At 44.9% G+C, this 20637-nt stretch overlaps 1 protein-coding gene across 3 annotated transcripts in view; it reads right to left on the bottom strand.

Annotated features, from left to right (window-relative positions):
- Positions 1–3939: 3939 nt before the first annotated feature.
- SLC2A3 (solute carrier family 2 member 3) overlaps positions 3940–20637 on the bottom strand; it is a 96959-nt gene continuing 80261 nt past the window's right edge. For 2 of the 3 annotated variants that reach the window (XM_047741058.1, XM_047741057.1), the window contains exons 3-11: positions 16274–16366; positions 15581–15741; positions 13641–13881; positions 12777–12939; positions 12272–12459; positions 9375–9479; positions 8685–8786; positions 8035–8238; positions 3940–6435 (exon numbers count right to left, since the gene is read on the bottom strand). In XM_047741058.1, coding sequence (XP_047597014.1) covers positions 6220–6435; positions 8035–8238; positions 8685–8786; positions 9375–9479; positions 12272–12459; positions 12777–12939; positions 13641–13881; positions 15581–15741; positions 16274–16366 — 1473 coding nt within the window. In that variant the 3' untranslated portion in view covers positions 3940–6219. Of the gene's footprint in view, positions 6436–8034; positions 8239–8684; positions 8787–9374; positions 9480–12271; positions 12460–12776; positions 12940–13640; positions 13882–15580; positions 15742–16273; positions 16367–18188; positions 18405–20637 lie in introns of those variants that run through there. The other variant, XM_047741059.1, reaches the window with a different exon arrangement.

The following is a 20637-nucleotide window of genomic DNA, read 5'->3' as shown; positions in this document are numbered from 1 at the left end:
AAACCGGCACCCTTACACCTTATTGGCTACTTAACTTTATTCCAGTCCCTGAGCATTTAGTCAAGAGACAGAGGTACCATGCCAGCTCGTTTTGCCAATTCATTCATTGCTCTCAATTTCCTCATTTTAAAAAAAAATGAGATTTGGATTTAATTTCTGAAATCTATCTAATGTAACTCACGTGATTCAGGCTTATCAATTAAGTCACTAAGCCTCGAGCAATCTAGGATGGGTAGTTAAATTCACTTCATAATAAGGCAGGTGAGAAATACCTGCTTTGGAAGGTTTTCTGGGCTACGACCTGGACTAGAACCAGAAATGGTTTCAAAGACCTTGAACCAAACGGGATACGGACTAGAGGTTTGCGGCCGTTCACGCCTGCGCAGTGAAGAGGCGGCTGAAGCCCCGCCTCCCGCAGGGTCTGCGGATTCCTTGGCTCCAGGCGGGCCTCCAGCTGCGCCGCGGGGGGGGGCGGGGAAAAGGGGAGGAAGTGGGCGGTGCCCGCCGCAGGGCCACGCCCGGGGCTGGAGAGGCTCAAGCCGGAAACCTGCGCTCTCTAGAAGCCGGCTTCCGGCAGCGGTCCCAGAGCGAGTCCGGCGGCAACTCGAGGCAAGGTCGGCGCTCGGCGCGACGACGGTTACACCTGTGCCGTCGCAACCAGGGCCCGGATCCAGGGCACAGATTTGACACTTGATTCGTTGGGGTCACTTTGGGAATCGACACTCAAGTAGTTCTCCCTGGTGATAGGATGGCATAGGGAAGCCCCGGGAACGTAGAGCCAGAGCTGGAGGACTGGGGCTCACCTGTGGTCTGGTACCCACCTGTGGCCACTCCCCAGCATCTCACAGCGCCAGGCTCCAGGCCCAGGGGCACGCCTACCTCTCCCCGTCTCCCTTTCTCAACCCTGGGCTGCGGCCACCAGCCCAACTTTCCCTGCAGCCTTCCAGCTGGAACCTTGGCCAAAGGTTCTGCAAAAACCCTTTTAGGCTAAAAAAGAAAAAAAAAAAAGGTGGTATGTTTTAACTTGAATTTTATCAAAAGCACAGGTAGACTTTGGGAGGTGTGGAAAGAGTCATTCTCTCAGCCCAGGACCACTTCAGCCAGTCACCTCACATTTATTCTGCTAGTTACTGATTTTTTGCCTCTGGGCTCCAAATTCATCCTTTTGGTAATGGATGGAATGCCTTTAGATCATTTCCTCTTGAGAGTGTTAAGCACAGTGAAGTTTTTTCAGTAGATGGTGCTGTTAGGATACTCTAGGAAGAATGGGGCTTTTCCTGCTCTTTCCAGGGGCCAAACCATAGATGACAAAACGTTTGGTGGCACCCTGCCCCAGTCATGCACCCAGAATACAAGCTCCATCAGTCACCTCACAGCCCCAGCCCATGTCTGGCAATCATTTCCCACAAGGCTCCAAGGACCGCCCCCCCCCCCAATTGGTGCCCACCCCCTCTGTACACTCAACATATCTGGCCACCAGCTGTGGCTCACCTGCAGTTGTCCCCTGCTTCTCAGGCCACACCAGCTCTGGCCTGTGCAATCCAGCAAATTTCTCTATCCAGTAGACTACAACTCTGCATTTTCTTTATTTTTTTTTTTTTTGAAGATTTTATTTATTTGACAGATCACAAGTAGGCAGAGAGGCAGGCAGAGAGAGAGGGGGAAGCAGGCTCCCCGCTGAGCAGAAAGCCAGATGCAGGGCTCCATTCCAGGACCCTGAAATCATGACCTGAGCCGAAGGCAGAGGCTTAACCCACTGAGCCACCCAGGCACCCCAACTCTGCATTTTCAAAGATCTGAGCCTTAGGGGTGCCTGGGGTGGCTCAGTCGGTAAAGCGCCTGCCTTTGGCTGGGGTCATGATCCTGGAGTCCTGGGATTGAGCCCCGCCTTGGGCTCCCTGCTCGGGGGAGCCCTCCTCTCCCTTTCCTGCTGCTTCCTCTCCCCCCCCACCCCCGCCAACCCTCCATCACACTCTGTTTCCCTCTCTCAAATAAAATCTTGGAAAAAAAAAAAAAAAAAAAGAACTGAGCCTCAGCTTTGGGGAGGTGGCCTCTCTTCCAAGGGTGTCTCTCCCTGGATACGCTTCCTCAGCTCTAGAATACCATATTTAGTTCTATTATTTTCCTTTTTTTTTTTAATTAAAAAGTTTTTTTAAAGTAGGCTCCATGCCCAACGTAGGGCTTGAAATCACAACACCAAGATCAAGAGTCGCTTGCTCCACTGACAGACCCAGCCAGGTACCCCTGCTATTTTTTACTTATTACACCTTGAATTTTTTTTTTTTTTGTAAGTAATCTCTACATCCAATGTGGGGTTTAAACTCACAACCGTGAGATCAAGAGCCACAAGCTCTTCTGACTAAGCCAGCCAGGTGGCCCAGCTTGACATTCTTTATATTCCACTTTCTCTGATAAAACCATTGTGTAGTTTCTGTCTTCTGATAGGAGCCAACCAGTTCGATAACACTTAATCAGTTGATGTCCAGCAGTGTTTGGGGCAGGAGCGAGACAGACAAGGTACTTGCTTTTGAGCTTATATTCTACAGAGGTTGTTTACTAATACCTAACTCACCAGACAGACTGAGCCATACAAAATTCTGAGGAAGAATATTTTTTTTTTTTAAGATTTTGACGCAGATCACAAGTAGGCAGAGAGGCAGGCAGAGAGAGAGAAGAGGGGGGAAGCAGGCTCCCTGCTGAGCAGAGAGCCCAATATAGGACTCAATCCCAAGACCCTGATATCTTGACCCCAGCCTAAGGCAGAGTCTTAACCCACTGAGCCACCTAGGCGGCCCTGAGGCCGACTATTCTAAGCACAGGGGTACAAGTGCAAAGCACCTACTAATAATGAACTTGAAGTGTTTGAGAATTAGAAGGCTCAGCGGGGCTAGACTTCTGTAAGCAGAGAAACAAGAGATGAAGTTAAGGAAACGTTTTAGGTAGAGTAGCCCTAAGATATTTTTAGGGGGTTTTGATAATGAATGAAAGCCGTATATACTCTAAGTATTACTCCAGGGTAACAGGAGTCAGCTAGGATATATGGTCACCAAATTTACAGGTCATAGTAAGGGAGTCTGGATGCCACTTTAAGTGTGACAAGATGTAATCAGGCTTTAAGCAGAGGAGTGACACGATCTTTTTGTTTACTCTGGTTATTGGAAAATGGACCGAGAGAGCAAAAATGGAAAAAGGGACCTGATATTCCCACAATTATGGAGAATATGGTGCAATTCCCAAGCTCTTTCAGGACATTCAGGGTTTCTTTCATTCTCCTTCCTCCTAACAGAGTACCAGTGTCATGATTACGTTTGCCGGCAGGAAGGCTTGTCAGAGCTCATGCCTGGGCCAAATAGAAATAAAAAAGGAGCCATTCAGGTAACTTTAGTAAGGATAGGGAATGTAAGGAAGGGAATGTCAGAATGTCAGTCCATAAATGAAGGCATTAAGTTATTTTTTTTTTATATTTTATTTATTTATTTATTTGACAGAGAGAGATCACAAGTAGGCAGAGAGGCAGGCAGAGAGAGAGAGGAAGGGAAGCAGGCTCCCTGCTGAGCAGAGAGCCCGATGCGGGACTCGATCCCAGGACCCCGAGATCATGACCTGAGCCGAAGGCAGCGGCTTAACCCACTGAGCCACCCAGGCGCCCCAGGCATGAAGTTATTAATGAGTGCAAGTGGGTGTGTTTTCTTGTCTAAACGGAAGTTAAGGGGCACCTGGATGGCTCAGTGGATTAAAGCCTCTGCCTTTGGCTCAGGTCATGATCCCAGGGTCCTGGGATCCAGCCCCGCATCTGGCTCTCTGCCTGCCTCTCTGCCTACTTGTGATCTCTGTCAAATAAACAAAATCTTTAAAAATAAATAAATAAATGGAAGTTAAGAAATGTAAACTAAAGCTGATTTTGTTGAAACCAAAGCAGAATTAAAAAAGCCTGTGATGTCATATGTACATTCAGAGTTTTTATTTCAAAACAAAGAACCACAGTAACATTAATAATAGAAAATCCATTTGCAAATATTCACAATCTGGTCACCGAGAAATGGGAAAACTTCCACACAGCGTTACTGCCAACCCACTGTTTTTTGAGTCTTCAGAAGCAGAGGGGTGGTTAAAGTCACCTGGTCAACCAAGCCCCATTCCATAGAAGCTCTGTGAGTTTCTTTTCCATAGGCTGTGACCAGGGGTTACAGTGAGAACTGGTGACTACAATACTGTTAAGGGCAAGGATTTGGCTAAAGGGTCTGAAATATGTTAAGCACCAAGGAGAGAAGGGTGATCAAGCAACATATGAAAGAGGGAAGACAGAGTAGGTGTCATGGGGCCGAATCTTCATTTATAAAAATACTGGGAAACTAGATGATTTGTAGAGGTGTCCATGACCTGAGGCAAGCGTACATCCCTCCCTCCACCTTGTCTGACTCTAAAATGCTCTACAGTTAGAAGTCTTCACTTTGTTTATTATCCCCTTAAAAGAAAGGCTCCCTCTCTCCTCCCACTCCCCTCCAAGAGGCCATATGTTCTGATCTCACACTTTCCTTTCCCACTGCCACTGTGTGGGTATAGAGGGAGGCAGAGTCCTCCACCCTCCATCTCAAGATTTAAGGTGTTCTCCCCCAATTGCCCGACATGGAAAATTAGCCAGATGAGCCTGAACTCTGGAATAAAACTGTAGATACAAATTCTACCCAGCAAAGGCAGTTGTTTTATATATATATATATAAGTATATATATATAGAGAGATGAGTCTGAATACCTTTTATTCAAAGGGGGGGCTGTAGGAACAGAGGACACAAGTTACCAGTCATCTACTCCCACCCAGAGCAAAGTGACAGTGCACATACATTCATACTCTCTCTCAAGTGTGGGCTACACTGCACATTTACTCATACTACCCCAAATGTATGGTCCCCTAAGGGCACCTGCCGTCACACTATGCAAATATGGATGCGACGACCCTAAGCAGTAACATACTTAACTAGGTAATAATCGTTCAGGAAAAATCCTCTTCCAGAGCTGAGGTTACAAGTTCCAAGTTAGTTTATGAACATTCTCCTCTGAATTCTTTTAAAGCTATGGCTTAAATATAATTAAAAATCAACAACTAAAATCTCCTAAAGAACAAAATGGAGAAATACAGAACCTCTACCAAGAACCACTATTTTGGGCTTTTCATTTGGAAGGTTTTCCTACCAGGCGGGTGTTAGGAATACTTAAAACACCCCCTACCCCATGAGTCTGCAACAAGGGGAAGTAGTTTTGTCCAGGGAGGGGAGAAAGATTTCTAGAAATAACCTTCCCTTCTCCGGACTCCAACCAAAGTTAGAACCCACCCACCACCATTAGCTATAATGCCCATCTTAATAATAACCCTAGGTTTCAGTAATACTATATATAATTTTAAACAAAGAAAGAAGTTCGAAAAGTAACCAGTAGCTTCTTAATACAGGCACATGACTTTTCTGAGAAATTAAACTTTAGAGTTTTCACCTGAAGGTTAAGAGGCAACGTGCAGACTTCACAAACCCCATCATATACCCTCTGAGAACACGTTATGCTTCTCCCTGAATCGGCCTATTGCACCTCGACCTCTCTCTCCAGTATCGCATCTTCTACCCTATAACCTCTCCTCACGCGCCTCCCTCTATCCTCAATTTCCTTATGTTTTCATTATTTGGTAAAATTATTTTACACTTAAAAAAATAAATATTTATGCAATAAAACCAGAAGATTAAATAAATAAACTCAAGTTAATTTGCTCTGCAGAGCTGTATGGAAGCAAGGAAGGTGCTCTTATTTAATCCCTTTCTGCCCTCCACACTCATGTACATCTGCTTCCTGAAAGTCTGGGATCAGGGAAACTGCACCTCACTCTTACCCCCCTACTGGCCCTCACGAGGCCCTGTTAGAACCCAAGGGAGGAAGAGCTGGCAATGTTGTCATATGGCAAGCGGCCAGTTCCTCCTGAAATGAAGGTAGGTTCACTTGGTCTCTCCTCAACAGAAGAGAAAATGTCCAAGAAATGAAATGTTTCGAAAGCCACTGAAGATACTAGCTCCAGCACTGGGTTCCTCTGAGTGCTCATGGAGTGTGTGGGAAGAGAAAGGAATCAAGTAGCAGCATTCAGAAACAGTCCTGGGTTACAACCTGATGAGGTCTCTCCCTCATCTGGGGGAGAGGTGGCTTTTCCATGTTGGGAGGGAGGCGGGAAGGAGGCATGGCTTAGACAGTGGCAGTCTCCTTCACTGGCTGGATGCTGTTCATCTCCACGATGGGGCCCTTCTCAGCTCTGTTAGCATCCCGTGCCTGCCCTTCAAAGGCTCGTGTGATTTCCTCAAAAGTCCTGCCACGGGTCTCAGGGACTTTGAAGAAGGTGAAGACCAAGAAGATGATGAGGAAGCCAGTGAAGATGATAAAAACATAGGGTCCTAGATAGAACTAGTGAAAAGATACCAAAAAAAGAGTGTCAGTGTAAATTCTGGTCATTGCCAAACCTCTCCTTCCCATCCATTTCTAGGAGGCTTCGAGGCACAAGCCTTCCACATTTAACAAGAACACGGAGTCCTCTTTGTGTCTTTAAATGCCACTGCTCACTTACTTTATCTCTAATCCTGTGTCATTCCTTTTCCCATTCATTAAAGATCCCTATCTGCTCCCAAATACCTATTGAGTATTCCAGGACATTTTTTAAAAAAGGTTTTATTTATTTGTCAGAAAGAGGAGAGAGAGAAACAGAGTGTCTGCACAGGCAGGGGGAGAACGGCAGGTAGGAAGAGGAGGTGGCTTCCCACTGACCAAGGAGCCAGATACAGGGTTGGATCCCAGCTCTGGGATCATGGCCTAAGTTGAAGGCAGATGCTTAACTGACTGAGCCCCACCCAGGGGCCCTAGGACTTCTGATTATTTTAAAAATCCGGGTTTCAAAAATCTGGTTTCTGAAAGACTCACAGATATAGGAAATGCATTCCATGTCCACTACAAGTACATTTATTTAAGGAATCAGCTCCAGGTCATTTTATAATAGGATCTCATTCATTCATTAATATCCTATGATTATTAATGAGTCTTTAAGGTCATGAGGTCATTAATGCCAGCTAATTCAAACTGTGGATTTAAGTGTTGTTCTGGAATCCTTTGAGACTGATCATGATCACTGTATCTAGACAGAACTATTCCTGTAATCACCCCAGACCAGCGGTCTTTTCAAAATTCCCAGTACTGGGACACCCAACTGCCTCAGTTGGTAGAGTGCGTGACTGGATCTTGGGCTCATGAGTTCAAGCCCCAAGCTGGGTGTAGAGATTTTTAAAATTAAAATAAATGAAAATGTCCAGTTTTGGGGCACCTGGCTGGCTCAGTCAGTAGAACATGTGACTCTTGATCTTCATGTCTTGAATTTGAGCCCCATGATGGGGGGTAGAGTTCACTTTAAAGAAACAGAGGTCCCCAGTTTCCCAGTTTTGCCCTCCTGCTTCAACCTTTTTTTTGTTACCATTCCTTCCTTTTCTATATGCCATTGAAAATGAGAAGAAAATCTGGTTTAAAACACTTGACACCTGGGGCGCCTGGGTGGTTTAGTTGGCTGAGTGTCCCAACTCTTTATTTTTCACTCAGGTCCTGATCTCAGGGTCAGGAAATCAAGCCCCAGGTCAGGCACAATGCTTATTAGCACAGTGTCTACTTGAGATTCTCTCCCTCTTCCTCTGCTCCTCCCCTTCCCACAATCTCACTCTCTAAAATAAATAAAATCTAGGGACGCCTGGGTGGCTTGGTTGGTTAAGCGTCTGCCTTCAGTTCAGGTTTATGATCCCCTGGTCCTGGGATGGAGTCCCACAGGGAGCCTGCTCCCCTCTCTGCCTGTTACTCTGACAAATAAAAAAATAGTATCTTGAATAAAATTTTAAAAAACAAAACACCAAAACATGAAACACTCAGTATCTAATCCTCTGTGGCATCAGTTGCCAGATTTTAAATGTGTTGGCTTTAGTGAGCTGATTTCGAGATGGGCTTGGTTGAGTTTGTTTGTAATTTACTTACCGCAGCTGAAGGGAAGAGTAGCCCAACGAGAAAGTTGGAGGTCCAGTTGGAACAACCAGCCACTGCCATTGCAGCTGGGCGGGGTCCTTGGCTGAAGAGTTCGGCCACGATAAACCAGGGAATGGGGCCCGGGCCAATTTCAAAGAAGGCCACAAAGACCAAGATAGCCCCAATACAAACAAAGCTCATCCAATTATAGTCATCCTAAATGAGGAAAGAACAAAGAAAGTTAGTAGTAAAGACAGCTCAGCCTGGATAGGATCTAGCCTCCCAGAGATGAGGACTGACGGATAATGAAAAGCTCCCTCTGTCCTGGGGTACAATGGAGTTATTTGACTTAAGACTCAAAAGGCTGGGTTTTTGACTCCTAGCCTTGTGCTCACATGTGTTATTCTGCACTAAGATCATTTCATCACCCGTAAAATGGGAAAAATTACCTCAACATTACATGAAGAATTAAATTACAAGCCTGTGTTCTGTAGAATGTATATATAGAATAATAGCAGTTTCATTACCTATCTCTGATGATTCACTTTTTGTAAAACACGTGACTTTATGGATCTCCAACCTCACCTTCCCACCCAATGTCAGAGTCACCTATAACCTTCTCTTCCCATCCCCTCCCTCTCCTTCACTCAAAGAGTACTCACCTTCAACAACAAGGAGATGGTCATCAAGATGGAACAAACAGCCATCCCTCCGAGGCCAATCATATGCAGAGTCCTCCTCCCTGCCCTTTCCACCAGAAACAGCTAAAAGAAGAATAGAATGTAAAATTTCTGCTTTCCCTTTCAGGAAAACACTGTTACCAACTACCTGAATCTGCCTTACCAACAGCAGGATACTTGTTATAGTCATACTTCCCTGTTTATTTACTTAAGATTTTATTTATTTATTTGAGAAAGAAAGAGGGAGAGAAACAGCATGAGACCGGAAAGGGAGAGGGAGAAGCAGGCTCCCTGCTGAGTTACATGGCCCATGCGGGACTTGATCCCAGGACTGTGGGATCAGGACCTCAGCCAAAGGCAGTCACTTAACCAACTGAGCCATGCAGGCACCCCCACACTTCCCGTGTTAGTTCCGAGTTTAAAGCATCCTACAGAATCCCTTTAATACCTCCCTCTTTCTCACCTACTTCTAATTTGCTTGGAGTGAGTAAAGACTTTTATACCCATCATTCAACAGCTCTCCTTTCCCAGAGGAGAACGAGGTAACACAAAGGTTTATTGTTTAAATGATGGTAGGGAGGAGGGAGATGGCAGGACAAGAAACCCAGCTTTGAACCCAGCGTAAGAAGGCCCCCTATCCCGGTCCCCAAACTTTCACACCATCCAACTTACAGAGACGACGGTGAAGATGGTATTAACCACACCCGCGCCAATGGTGGCATAGATGGGCTCCTTAACACCTGCGTCCTCGAAAATTCCTGTTGAATAATAGAAGACCTGATAGGAAACAAAAGATACAACTGTGAAACCGCAGCTGTGCACAGCAGTTAAAAAAACCCTCAGAAAAATAAACTCCAAGTCCCAGGAGGTTAAGGAGTCCTTTCTGGGCTTTTTGGTTCACACTCAGTGTCTTTTCTACAAAAGAAATCGTCTTCTATCTTATCCCTCTTCTCTTCTTGGTTCTCAATTCTAGCTACTTGTTTCCATTTTCTTCTTCAATGTTTACTCCTCTTGCTCACTGAAGTCTCCTCTTTAATAACTATTGGTTAAGCTTTTTTGGTTTGTTTTAAAGTCTTTTTTGTTTTTTTTTTTTAAAATAACCTCTACACCCAACATGGCATTGGAAATCAAGACCTCGAGATCAAAAGTTGCATGATCTTCCGACAAAGCCAGCCAGTATCAAGTTCCTCAATTTAGCTTCTTCAATGGACAATTCCTCTAACCCTTGAACCCTTGCACAGTGACCGGCACACAGATATCCTATTCTGACAGCGAAGCAACTGGAAGTAACCTCAGCCTGCTCCTGAAAATAGAAACAGAACCTCAGCTGACCCCTAACCCTAGGTCCTTTCCAAGTGTTTGAGGAAATGACACCAGCTATCATTTTAATTTAACATTTACTTAGTATTAAGTAAGCTACAGTTTATACTATTGTTTATTATTTGTTGGTCAGCCTGCTGAAATGTAGGGTTGCTACAGCTACCATAGTTAATTTTGAGATGTCCAAATACTGAACTCAGACCTCCAGGGAACAAGGGAACAGGATCTAGATTGGCTAAGGTTCAGTCTTTCAGGTTTGGGTCAGGAGTTTACAATTTCATCTGGAGTGTTTGCCCCTTACACCCGTATTGTCATCAGACTTTGTGATGAACACATGCGTTTACACTGGGACTTACCTTCTCAAGAACTCTTCAAACACCTACAACCTTGGATAGAAACTATGTATATTCATTATTTTTTTAAAGATTTTATTTATTTATTTGACAAAAACATAGCAAAAGAGGGAACACTCCCCATTTGTGTTGTGTCAAATTAAAAAAAAATCAAAATAAAAATCTTAAAAAAATTTTTTTTTATTTTTAAGTAATCCCTATACCCAATGCCCCAAGATCAAGAGTCACAAACTCTATCGAGTGAGTCAGCCAGGCGCCCCCACAGTGATTTTTATTTATTTATTTATTTATTTATTTATTTTTAAAGATTTTATTTATTTATTTGACAGAGAGAAATCACAAGTAGGCAGAGAGGCAGGCAGAGAGAGAGAGGAGGAAGCAGGCTTCCTGCTGAGCAGAAAGCCCGATGTGGGGCTCGAACCCAGGACCTGGGATCATGACCTGAGCCGAAGGCAGCGGCTTAACCCACTGAGCCACCCAGGCGCCCCCTATTTTTTATTTATTTTTTATTAAGATTTTATTTGACAGAGAGAAGAGATCACAAGTAGGCAGAGAGTCAGGAAGAGAGGGGGGAAGCAGGCTCCCTGTTGAGCAGAGAGCCAGATGCAGGGCTCCATTCCAGGACCCTGAAATCATGACCTGAGCCGAAGGCAGAGGCTTAACCCACTGAGCCACCCAGGCGCCCTGGCCACGGTGATTTTTAAAAATGACAAAATTTGAAACTGGGATCCATCAAATCACCTCAAGAGGTTTTTTTAAAACTACTTTTTAAAAAAAGTAGTTTTTTAAAAACTACTTTTTCTCCCAGTTTCTGATGTAACAGCCTCTAATCCTTCATGAAAAGCACTGCTATTTCAAATACAAGTAACCTTCTTGTATGTGAGGGAGAAAAGGCCAAGGACCAACTTGCTATTTTGAGTATCAAGTAAGTGTGTTTTGCAAAATGCTTTGCTACAGAATGATCTAATCGTATTGATTGAAGAATGATGTGATGAGAAACCCTCTGGGCAGAATCAGAACAAGGCTGTGCTTCATACCCAAAAACACTATCTGCGAATGGCTAGAAGGTATGGGAGTATCCTCTTACCACTACTAGAACCCAAGAACTAGAAGGTCGTTAGTTATCTGCAGAATTCAAGCTACCTGCCAAATGCCAGCTCCCACTTTGCTCCCCACTTTGAACTGAGTCACTATATTCAGAGAGAATAGTAAGGTCAGCTCTAGGTTCCTAGTGTGCCCCCAGATCTCTTGTATTTATTTCCTACTTATTCCCCAGGGCTTCACAGTGATTTTTTTAAAGACTGTAAAGTCCTGGAGAAAAGCCACAGAGCGTAAATTCTTGTATCTGCTCCAGCTGCATGGCCTGCCTTATCACTGATGACATCAGATAGGATTGATCAGAGTAAAAGACAACTAGAAATAAAGAAGGAATGGTCGGAAAAGAGGATTAATTAAAAGTAGGTAAATGTTTTAAAAAAGTTTGAAAGAGAACAGTATTAACGACAAGTTCCAAGGCTAAAGGTGATGAATTTTTAGTTTTAGTATTTACTTATTTCCCCACATGGAAAACATGTACTGCAGATAAAATTTTAAAGAAATAAAAACAGGGGCGTCTAACGGGCGCCCTCGGTAAGAGCATGTGACTCTTGATCTCGGGGCTGTGAGTTCTAGCCCCAGGGTGGGTGTAGGGATTATGTAAGTAAACTTAAAAAAAAAAAAAAAAAGGGAAAAATAGAACAAGTCAAAACCTGGATAACCAACATTTTCATAATGGCTGCTGTGTGCAGGAATCGTGGGGACTCTGTAGGTAGTAAGGAGGTGAGCAACCACCCTCGCTTTGCCCCTCCGGCAAGTGGAAGCATGTGTGGGACAGCCAGGGACAGAGCAGCTACTCACAGCATTGATTCCAGACAGCTGCTGGGACAGCTGGAGCATGATGGAAATCATGATGGGCTGCTGGTAGCTGTGCGATCGGAAGAGCTCCAACACGGTGGGCTGCTTCTCTTGCGCCATCCTCGCGCTCTCATCTTTCATCTCCTGGATGTCCTGACTCACGTCCTGGGTGCCCCACAATCGTTGGAGGACTGGTCAAACAGACAAAAGGATAAAGATAAGGTGCCGTCTCGACTTCATCTCCCCTGTAACTCAGCTGGGAAGAAGTCACACTGGAATGAGCCCCAGATAATGGCTCATCTATTAGCATCCGTGCCCTAACCCTAACCTGCTTCTCACTTCACTCTTTAAGGGGTGCAAAGTTTCTGACTCCAGAGCAATCAGGAAAGTCTCCACTTGGGTCCAGAGGAGCAAGGAAAGGAGCGGACAAAACACAGATCCAATACCCTCATCCTAAAATAAACCACGACCCCAAAATTCCTACAGCGAACATGTGAAGGATACTCACTCTCCTTAGCCCTCTCCTCTTCCCTTCTGTTGATGAGCAGAAATCTAGGACTCTCAGGGCAAAACGGAAGGGCTGCACTTTGCAGGACAGCTGGAATGATGGTGAAGCCCAAAAGCAGGGGCCAAAGGTCTTCTGTCCCCATGATGCCTTTCAGACCAAAGATCTAGAAACCAGATAAAGAGGATACTTTATAAGGCTCATACCTTATATAACCCTCAAATCAATAAAAAAAAAAAAAAAAAATTCAGGGCAGGGCGCCTGGGTGGCTCGGTCGGTTACGTTATCTGCTAGTTGGTTCAGGTCATGATCCCAGGGTCATGGGATGGAGTCCCACATGCGAGTGGGTTAAGTGTGCTTCTCCCTGCACCACTAGCCTTCCTCCCCGGCTCCTGTGAGCGCACTCATGCTCGATCTCTCCCTCTCACAAACTGAATCTTTTTTTTTTTTTTTTTAAGATTTTATTTATTTAGTTGACAGAGATCGAAAGCAGGCAGAGAGAGAGGAGGAAGCAGGCTCCCCGCCGAGCAGAGAGCCCTACGCGGGGCTCGATCCCAGAACCCCGGGACCATGACCCGAGCCGAAGGCAGAGGCTTCAACCCACTGAGCCACCCAGGCGCCCCTCACAAACTGAATCTTAAAAAAGATAAACTTAAAAAAAATTCAGAAAATCATCCGTTCTCTTACCAAAGGAAAAGATAAATTCTGTTTCTTCTTTCTCTATGCTGCCTGCTCCTTTGGCTATCTGTGAGCTACAGTAATAGGAACACCTGAAACTTACATACGCCAGAGATTCCTGAGAGCTTTATGTCAACTCATTTTATGAGCCAAGAAACTAACACGTATTAGATAGGAGTTCTGGAGTACCTGAGCCACCAGGATTCCGATGACGATGCCCAGCTGGTTGAGAGTACCGAAAGCCCCCCGAAGGGCAGTCGGAGAGATCTCGCCAATGTACATGGGCACAAAACCTGTGCAGAGGCCGCAGAAGAGGCCAATAACTAACCGGCCCAGGATCAGCATTTCAACCGACTCGGCAATTTTGCAGAACCCCATAAGGCAGCCGCCAGCAACAGCCAGGAGGTTGACAATCAGCATTGAATTGCGCCTGAAAGGTTAACCGAAGACAGGAGAAGTCAGCAAAATAGGCCCAGCGGGATCTTCTCTTTCCTTATCTCTCTACCCTCCTCCAGTCTGTTATTAGAACATTCTAGTTGAGATAAGATCAATGGTTCTTACACCTCTGTCCACAGAAAAGCTCACCTAGAGAACTTGTTTAAGATTGTTTTAATCCCCAGTGGCAGCCAGGATTCTAGCAAGCACAAAGGCCAGTAGTTCTCAAAGTTGCCCACAAACTAACTGCATCAGCTAGGAATCTGCAAGAAATTAAAACTGTCCCACCCCACCTCAATTTACTAAATCATTAGGTCTGACTTTGGGACTAAGCCCAGCAACCCTGTTCCCAGAAGTCATCCAGGTGTTGAGTCTCGCTAAGGTCTGAGAACCACTGCCCTGGGCAATTCTGATGCAGCTGGTCCACAAACACACTCGGAGCAATTTCTGGACCAGTGCTGCTCTTGTTATGCTTCTTACTCGATTTTGTTATAGCTGCTTAGGTGCCACCAACATACTAATGGAGACAGATTTTCGCAAGTTTTTCCATGCACAGAAAGCAGACCGCTTCAGCTCTCTAGCTCTCGGCTAGTCTGTGGTGAGGCCATTTACAGTAAGTACTGATAGCCAGTATAAAATAATACATCACTGCATCTATGTGTTAAGTGTGGGAGGCCAAACCACGGAAACAACTAGAGAAAGTCCGAAGTAAAAGCTTAACGCTGAAAATTATTGCGGACGCTTGAAGAGACTTCAGGGACTCTGCCCTTGGGTGGCCTGTTGGAATTCCCGGGGAATTCTCAAACACTGGTACTTTTAAAAGCTCCCTGGGAGACCCTAAATGTGCGGCCAAAGGAGAGAAAAACAACTTTTCTCTGTTAAGAGAAAAATTTTATCCCTCATCCTCACTTTTACGTTTCTCTGCATTCCTTTCCTGGTTTCCCTACTTCCTCTATTAGGTTCTTTTGCTAATAATGATAAGAAAAAATCACAGAGTTATGGGAGGGCCACATTAAAATTTCAATGACTTTAGTAATCACACGGTGGCCTCAAAAAATACAAACACAACAAACCCCAAGTGTTATCAAATAAAATGGACTGCTTTAAGTTTTTATTAGATGTCGAATTCCATCTGTGTTTCCAGAATGTCTAATTAGCAAACGAAATGGTTTCTTCACCAATCATTACTGAACGTGTTCCACTAAGACATTTTACTAAGTCAGCAGAGAATGAGAAGATTCAATTTTCCTTTGGGGGTAAAAAATGTCAGTTATTTGGCCATTATCCACATTTGCCACAGGCCAAGGATTATAAAGCGTTTCCTCCCAATCCTGCTTTGTAAACACCTGCATGAAATCCCAAATTTTCTAAGAAAAGCAAACAACTTCTGATCTTTTTTTTTTTTTTTTTTTTCAACTTCTGATCTTTTAAATCAAGTAGGTTTCTGGGAAATTCACAGTGTACTTTATTAGAGAGTACTGAATTAACTACAGCTGGGTGCAAAGGCTAATCTCTTGATGGGCAGCAGAGCTGCAAGCAGTCCTACTCAGTGCCAGCAGGCCTATCCTTTATTTGCCTCCACGGGAATCTGGGATGCTCGCATTCAAATGCATCACCTCCCCACCCTAATTCTCAATACCTGTTCTCAATGCAACCGGAAGAGCCCCCTTCCTTACCCAGTTTCTGGTCAGTACCTGCCAAAGCGGTTAACAAAGAGTCCAACGGAGAAGGAGCCAATCATACCACCAACGGAAAAGATGGCCACAGACAAGGACCAGAGGGAAGTGAGTAACACTTCAGAGGGAGGGTCTTCCAACCTCTCCTCCAAGGTGTAATTGATGAAGTCCTTTATGATCTGCCAATTAAAATGATTGGACAGATAGGTTGTTATGGCTGAATAAGAAGGAGCAAATACTGGGGATCCTCCCCTCCCTAAAAAACCAGCATTACAATCACTGGTAGATAATCAAGTAAATGGGCGGGGATGGAAGAGATCCAGACATTTTGGAGGTTCACGGTAGCTCTGAAAAGAACAATTTTGATTTGTCCTGAAAATCCCAGTAGGGAGCAGCACGATGTTCTGCGACTACCCCAGTCCTCCCCTAATACCCTCCCACCCTCTTTGTAACTAAGCCCTGAGGGATAATAAAGGAACTTTATCCTGACAGGGTGAGAAGAGGAATGGATTACAGTCAAGGGTATGGGGAGCAATTGAGCTTTTTCCTTTGACTAAGGATTCGGTTAGACTTCCCCACCAGTATTATTCTGCCTCTTCAGCCTTCACCAAGCTAGATACCAAGTTTGTCTGAAATTCTTCATTCTCGAAACCCTACTTAAAGGAATAATTTCCCTATTGCAAATTCTAGCTCTGGTCGCTTGGCACTCACCATCTCAGGAGCATTGATGACTCCAGTGTTGTAGCCGAACTGGAAAGAGCCTATTGTAGCAATGGAGATGGCAAAGATCAGAGGAGCGGTGACCTGGGGTGGGGGGAAAAAGGGAAGAAACAGTCCTTAAAGCTCTCCGCTGATGACTGTCTCTTAGTAATTCAGGAGATCTATTAGGAGCACTTGGCCTAGGAGTGGTATGGAAAGAACAAAAACTTAACGAAATTTAGGTAATGAATGAGGGAACACAAAAGCACAGGTTATATTTGAGAACTTCTCCGGAGATATAGACAACCACAAAAACTCGGGAAAAGTGGCAAGAAAAACTGGGAAGAAAGTTAAGAGGAACTGGGTTAACTGGTTTCAAACTATTAAAAAAAAAATTGCTCCATATAAAAACAAGCATAGAACTTCAGGAAGAGGGGCGCCTGGGTGGCTCAGTGGGTTAAGCCGCTGCCTTCGGCTCAGGTCATGATCCCAGGTCCTGGGTTCGAGCCCCACATCGGGCTTTCTGCTCAGCAGGGAGCCTGCTTCCTCCTCTCTCTCTGCCTGCCTCTCTGCTTACTTGTGATTTCTCTCTGTCAAATAAATAAATAAAATCTTTAAAAAGAAAAAAAAAAAAACTTCAGGAAGAGAGCGAGCCTTGGGATTCCTAGAAATGGGATTCTTTTGGAAACAGCTACATCCAGTGCTGTCTGCTTCTGGACCCAAGATCCCACTGAAGCCCAGAGTGGTGGTGGTGCCTTTGCCACTGGGCTGTTCTTTTCGCTCTGGATAATGGAATCTACAAAATCTGCCCACGGTATCCTGATCCCATTTGAAATTCTTCCTGTTCACTTCGTTTAGTACTGCTACCCCCACCCAGTAGGGGGAGAGCACAAGCTCACTCCCAAACCAACTGACCTGAGATGGGCTGGGGAAGGGGGAGTCCTCTCTCACCTTGCTGGGAGTAATTCAAGCAATGTGTTTATTTTAGATTTCCAACTCGATTTTTATGGCCGAATACATCTTCTGCTGCATTCTCCCCACCAAATCCTTCCTTACCTTAACCACCCCCTCTTTATGTTAGAGTGGCCAGCCAGAAGTTTCAGTTCCCCAAGTTGACCTTGCACCCCAGACAGCCAGGCATTAAGTACCCAAGACGCCCTCGCACTCACACAGTTCTTTCTGCTTAGTCCATTTCTCGTCAATACTGACCTCTTCCTTTCTGCTTTGCTTCATCATTTACTATTCTTGAGGACCTTTATTTTCTCCTCCCTTTTCACCCCTTTTCTTATCTCCCCTTATTTTCAAGTAAGCTCACCTTGGCGACAGTGATTTTTCTCCCAGCATATATACTACATACGTAACACAATAACACATTAATGTGCCGTGCACTCACAATCACAACACCAATAAGGACAACTAGAATTCTCCCTCCTTAGTATCCATGGACCGAGTAAGAGAATAGATGGCTGGACACCTGACCCAAGTCCTCAAACGAATCCCAGGTCCTTTCAAGTTTAATGCTTCCAGAGCAATCTTCCTGCTGCCTCACTGAGACCCACACTTGTAATCAACACAGCCAAGCATCCTGAACACTCAATCATCTCACCCCCACATCCTTAATATCATGTGACTATGCTAAAACCAAGCCAAACAAAACCCCTGAGAAACACACAACTTCTCCAGGTGACTTTCCCTACGACAGGAAGGTGAGTGGGACTGGGATTAAGTCCTTTATACGCTGTGACATCCAAAGAGAACAGACAGAACCACAGCATCACAGGCTGGAGAAAAAATGAAAAGGCCTGAAGATGGCTAGATGGCTACATGACTCGTAATAAAACAGAGCACAGCCACATCCGTTAATGCCGGCCTTTCTGAGTGTACCCCCAAAACGAGCAAAGATAATTGGTAATTATATTAATCTTACCTTCTGGGTCCCCATGGCCTTAATTCAATTCTTTTCGAATCTTCAACAAAGATCTAGGAGCGGGACCCCAGAGACACGTCTTCCAATCAACAAAACCTCTAGAATGCCCTCAGCAGCAAGCTTTCCTCTCAAAGACTAACTGCGACGCACGATCCCACCCTCACTCTCACCGTTACAGCGAGGCAGGGACGGATTTATAATCTCCGCAAAGGGTGGAGCCTGCAAGTAAGACAAGCCCCCCTTCCCTCCACCCCTGCTACAGACCCCGTGACCTAGCGGAATTTTGTGACCTCAAACTCTGCCCCCGCCCTAGGCAAGGGCTCCCTCCCTCCCCACCCAGTTTTAAAACCACAGCCGACACCCGCCCCGTGCCAGGGTTTGTTGTTTTTTTTTTTAAACTCGTCCTCCTTCCCTCTTCTGATAGCGATAATCTCTTAGTTTCAAAGACAAAATGCTACCAGAAAAGCCTGAAGGGAGGGCAAATTCACTTCAATTTTTGCTCTCACATCTGCTGGGAATAAAGTCAATCTAAAGAGATGAAACCAAATGCTACTTATATAAGATAAAGTCGACTGGGTGCTACTGTCTGAGAGTTCAGGTTGTTTGGTGTGTAAGCAGATAGATTCACCATGCTATGAATTTATCAGCTCCTTTTTGATTATAGGCTGGGTCTACCATCTTAAAGGGGAAGAAAGGGCAGCCTGGAGAAGAAAAGCTAGCAAGGGAAGAACTGGGCCAGTTTTTGGCTCTCTTTGTCCTCTGATTAGCACAATCTCTCCTGGGAGGAAGAAAACCTGAGTATCTCTGGGAGCCAGACCACCTCTCCTGGGTTGAAGGAACAAGAGAATCAACTGCTTATGGGATACCATTCAAACTCCTTAAGATGGCATTTACCCTACCACTTACTCTGAATCCTACCCATTCTGAGATGTTGTGCCTCTAGCCTCAGGTTTCTAGCATCTAGAGGTGGAACGATGACCCATTCAGCGAAACAGGTGTTTGTTGTGTGCACACTGCACGTCAGGTACTCTCCAAGAGCTTGAGGATTCATCAGTATGTAGAACAAAAAAGGTCCTAGCTTTTAAGGAATTTATAGTATTTCCCTTCTTATTCTGTTAGGAGTTAGTTGGACAGCCAGGTAGTCAGGGTCAGGGTCCCCAACAAGAAAATACGGAGTCAGGGCAGTTCAAATGAAGTGACATCTTATTCTGCAGCTTGGACAGGAGTACACTATTTTGCTTTGCAGCATTTGCAGAGATGACTTCTTCATTTTTTTAACTTACTCTTTTTTTTTCCATTTTATTTTATTTCTTTCCATTGTTCCAAAATTCATTGTTTATGTACCACATCCAGTGCTCCACGCAATACGTGCCCTCCTGCCCTCCATAATATCCACCACCAGGCTCATTCACCCCCCCCACCCCCCCAAACCCTGTTTGCGTCTCATAGTCCACAGTTTCTCATGCTTCATCTCCCCCTCCGATTTTCCCCATCTCACTTCTCCTCTCTGTCTCCCAAGGTGCAAAACATACTAAAATAAGACAATTAACCACAAAGCACTGGTCTCTAAAACAGGAAAGGGGAAGCAAAGACATAAGCCCCCAGACGTCTGCAAAAAGACCAACAGCATAGAGACATTAACCTAACAGGTAGACAGATACATAACCGAAGCCCTAATCCGCAGGACTCAGCACACCCTGATTGTTTAAGATAATTCCACAAAAGAGCTCACAAAACCCCCTAAATTTAGAAAGTCCAGGGGCAACCCACTCCAGGCGCCCCCCTCCCCAGAGCTTTATATGCTCTTGCTCTTGCTTTGCTACCCACGGGTCTTCGTCTTTGAAAGAGCACGACCAAGGACCTCAGGCACTAAGGCGACAGAAATCCTCTAACTCACTTCTACTTAACAAAATAAAAAAGGGACAAGCCCACCTGATTTTTACACAACTAGAGAGAATAATCAATAGCCTGTTGATTAATGACTGTGAATTTCTTGAAAGAAGTGTGAGATAAGTATTTGATTACTCAGTCATACAAGAAAATTGAGCAAGATGAGTAGAAAAAACAGGGAAAATGTGAACGGAGGAAGATGAAGGATAATGAAAGAAGAGAGGGAGGAGGCCCAGGGTGTGAGTAAACAAAGAAAACAATTTAGTTCTGATTAAAGATTTGGGTGAGAGATAGTATCAAGGCTTTGAAGGGGTGGGGGGGGCGGGGCGCGGGGAATGAAGACTCTTGGGAGGGGTGGGGCGTGGGAATATCAATGGTCAATTTCCTAATGCCGGTTAATTTGTAGCCTAGCAACAACCTCACTCTGTGGAAGAGGGTGACCAAGGACAGAGCACAGTAATTGGACCCAATTTTCCTAGTTGGTAAACTGGTGTTAGTATATCTTTCTTTTAGGTTTTGGTTGAGGGCCTAGAATTCAAACTGATGCTACAGGACCTAA

This window comes from Lutra lutra, chromosome 8, assembly GCF_902655055.1.
Source record: "Lutra lutra chromosome 8, mLutLut1.2, whole genome shotgun sequence".
In the NCBI taxonomy this organism is placed as follows: Eukaryota; Metazoa; Chordata; class Mammalia; order Carnivora; family Mustelidae; genus Lutra; species Lutra lutra.
Note: the sequence above shows the minus strand (reverse complement) of the source record. Positions and strands in the feature narration are given on the sequence as shown.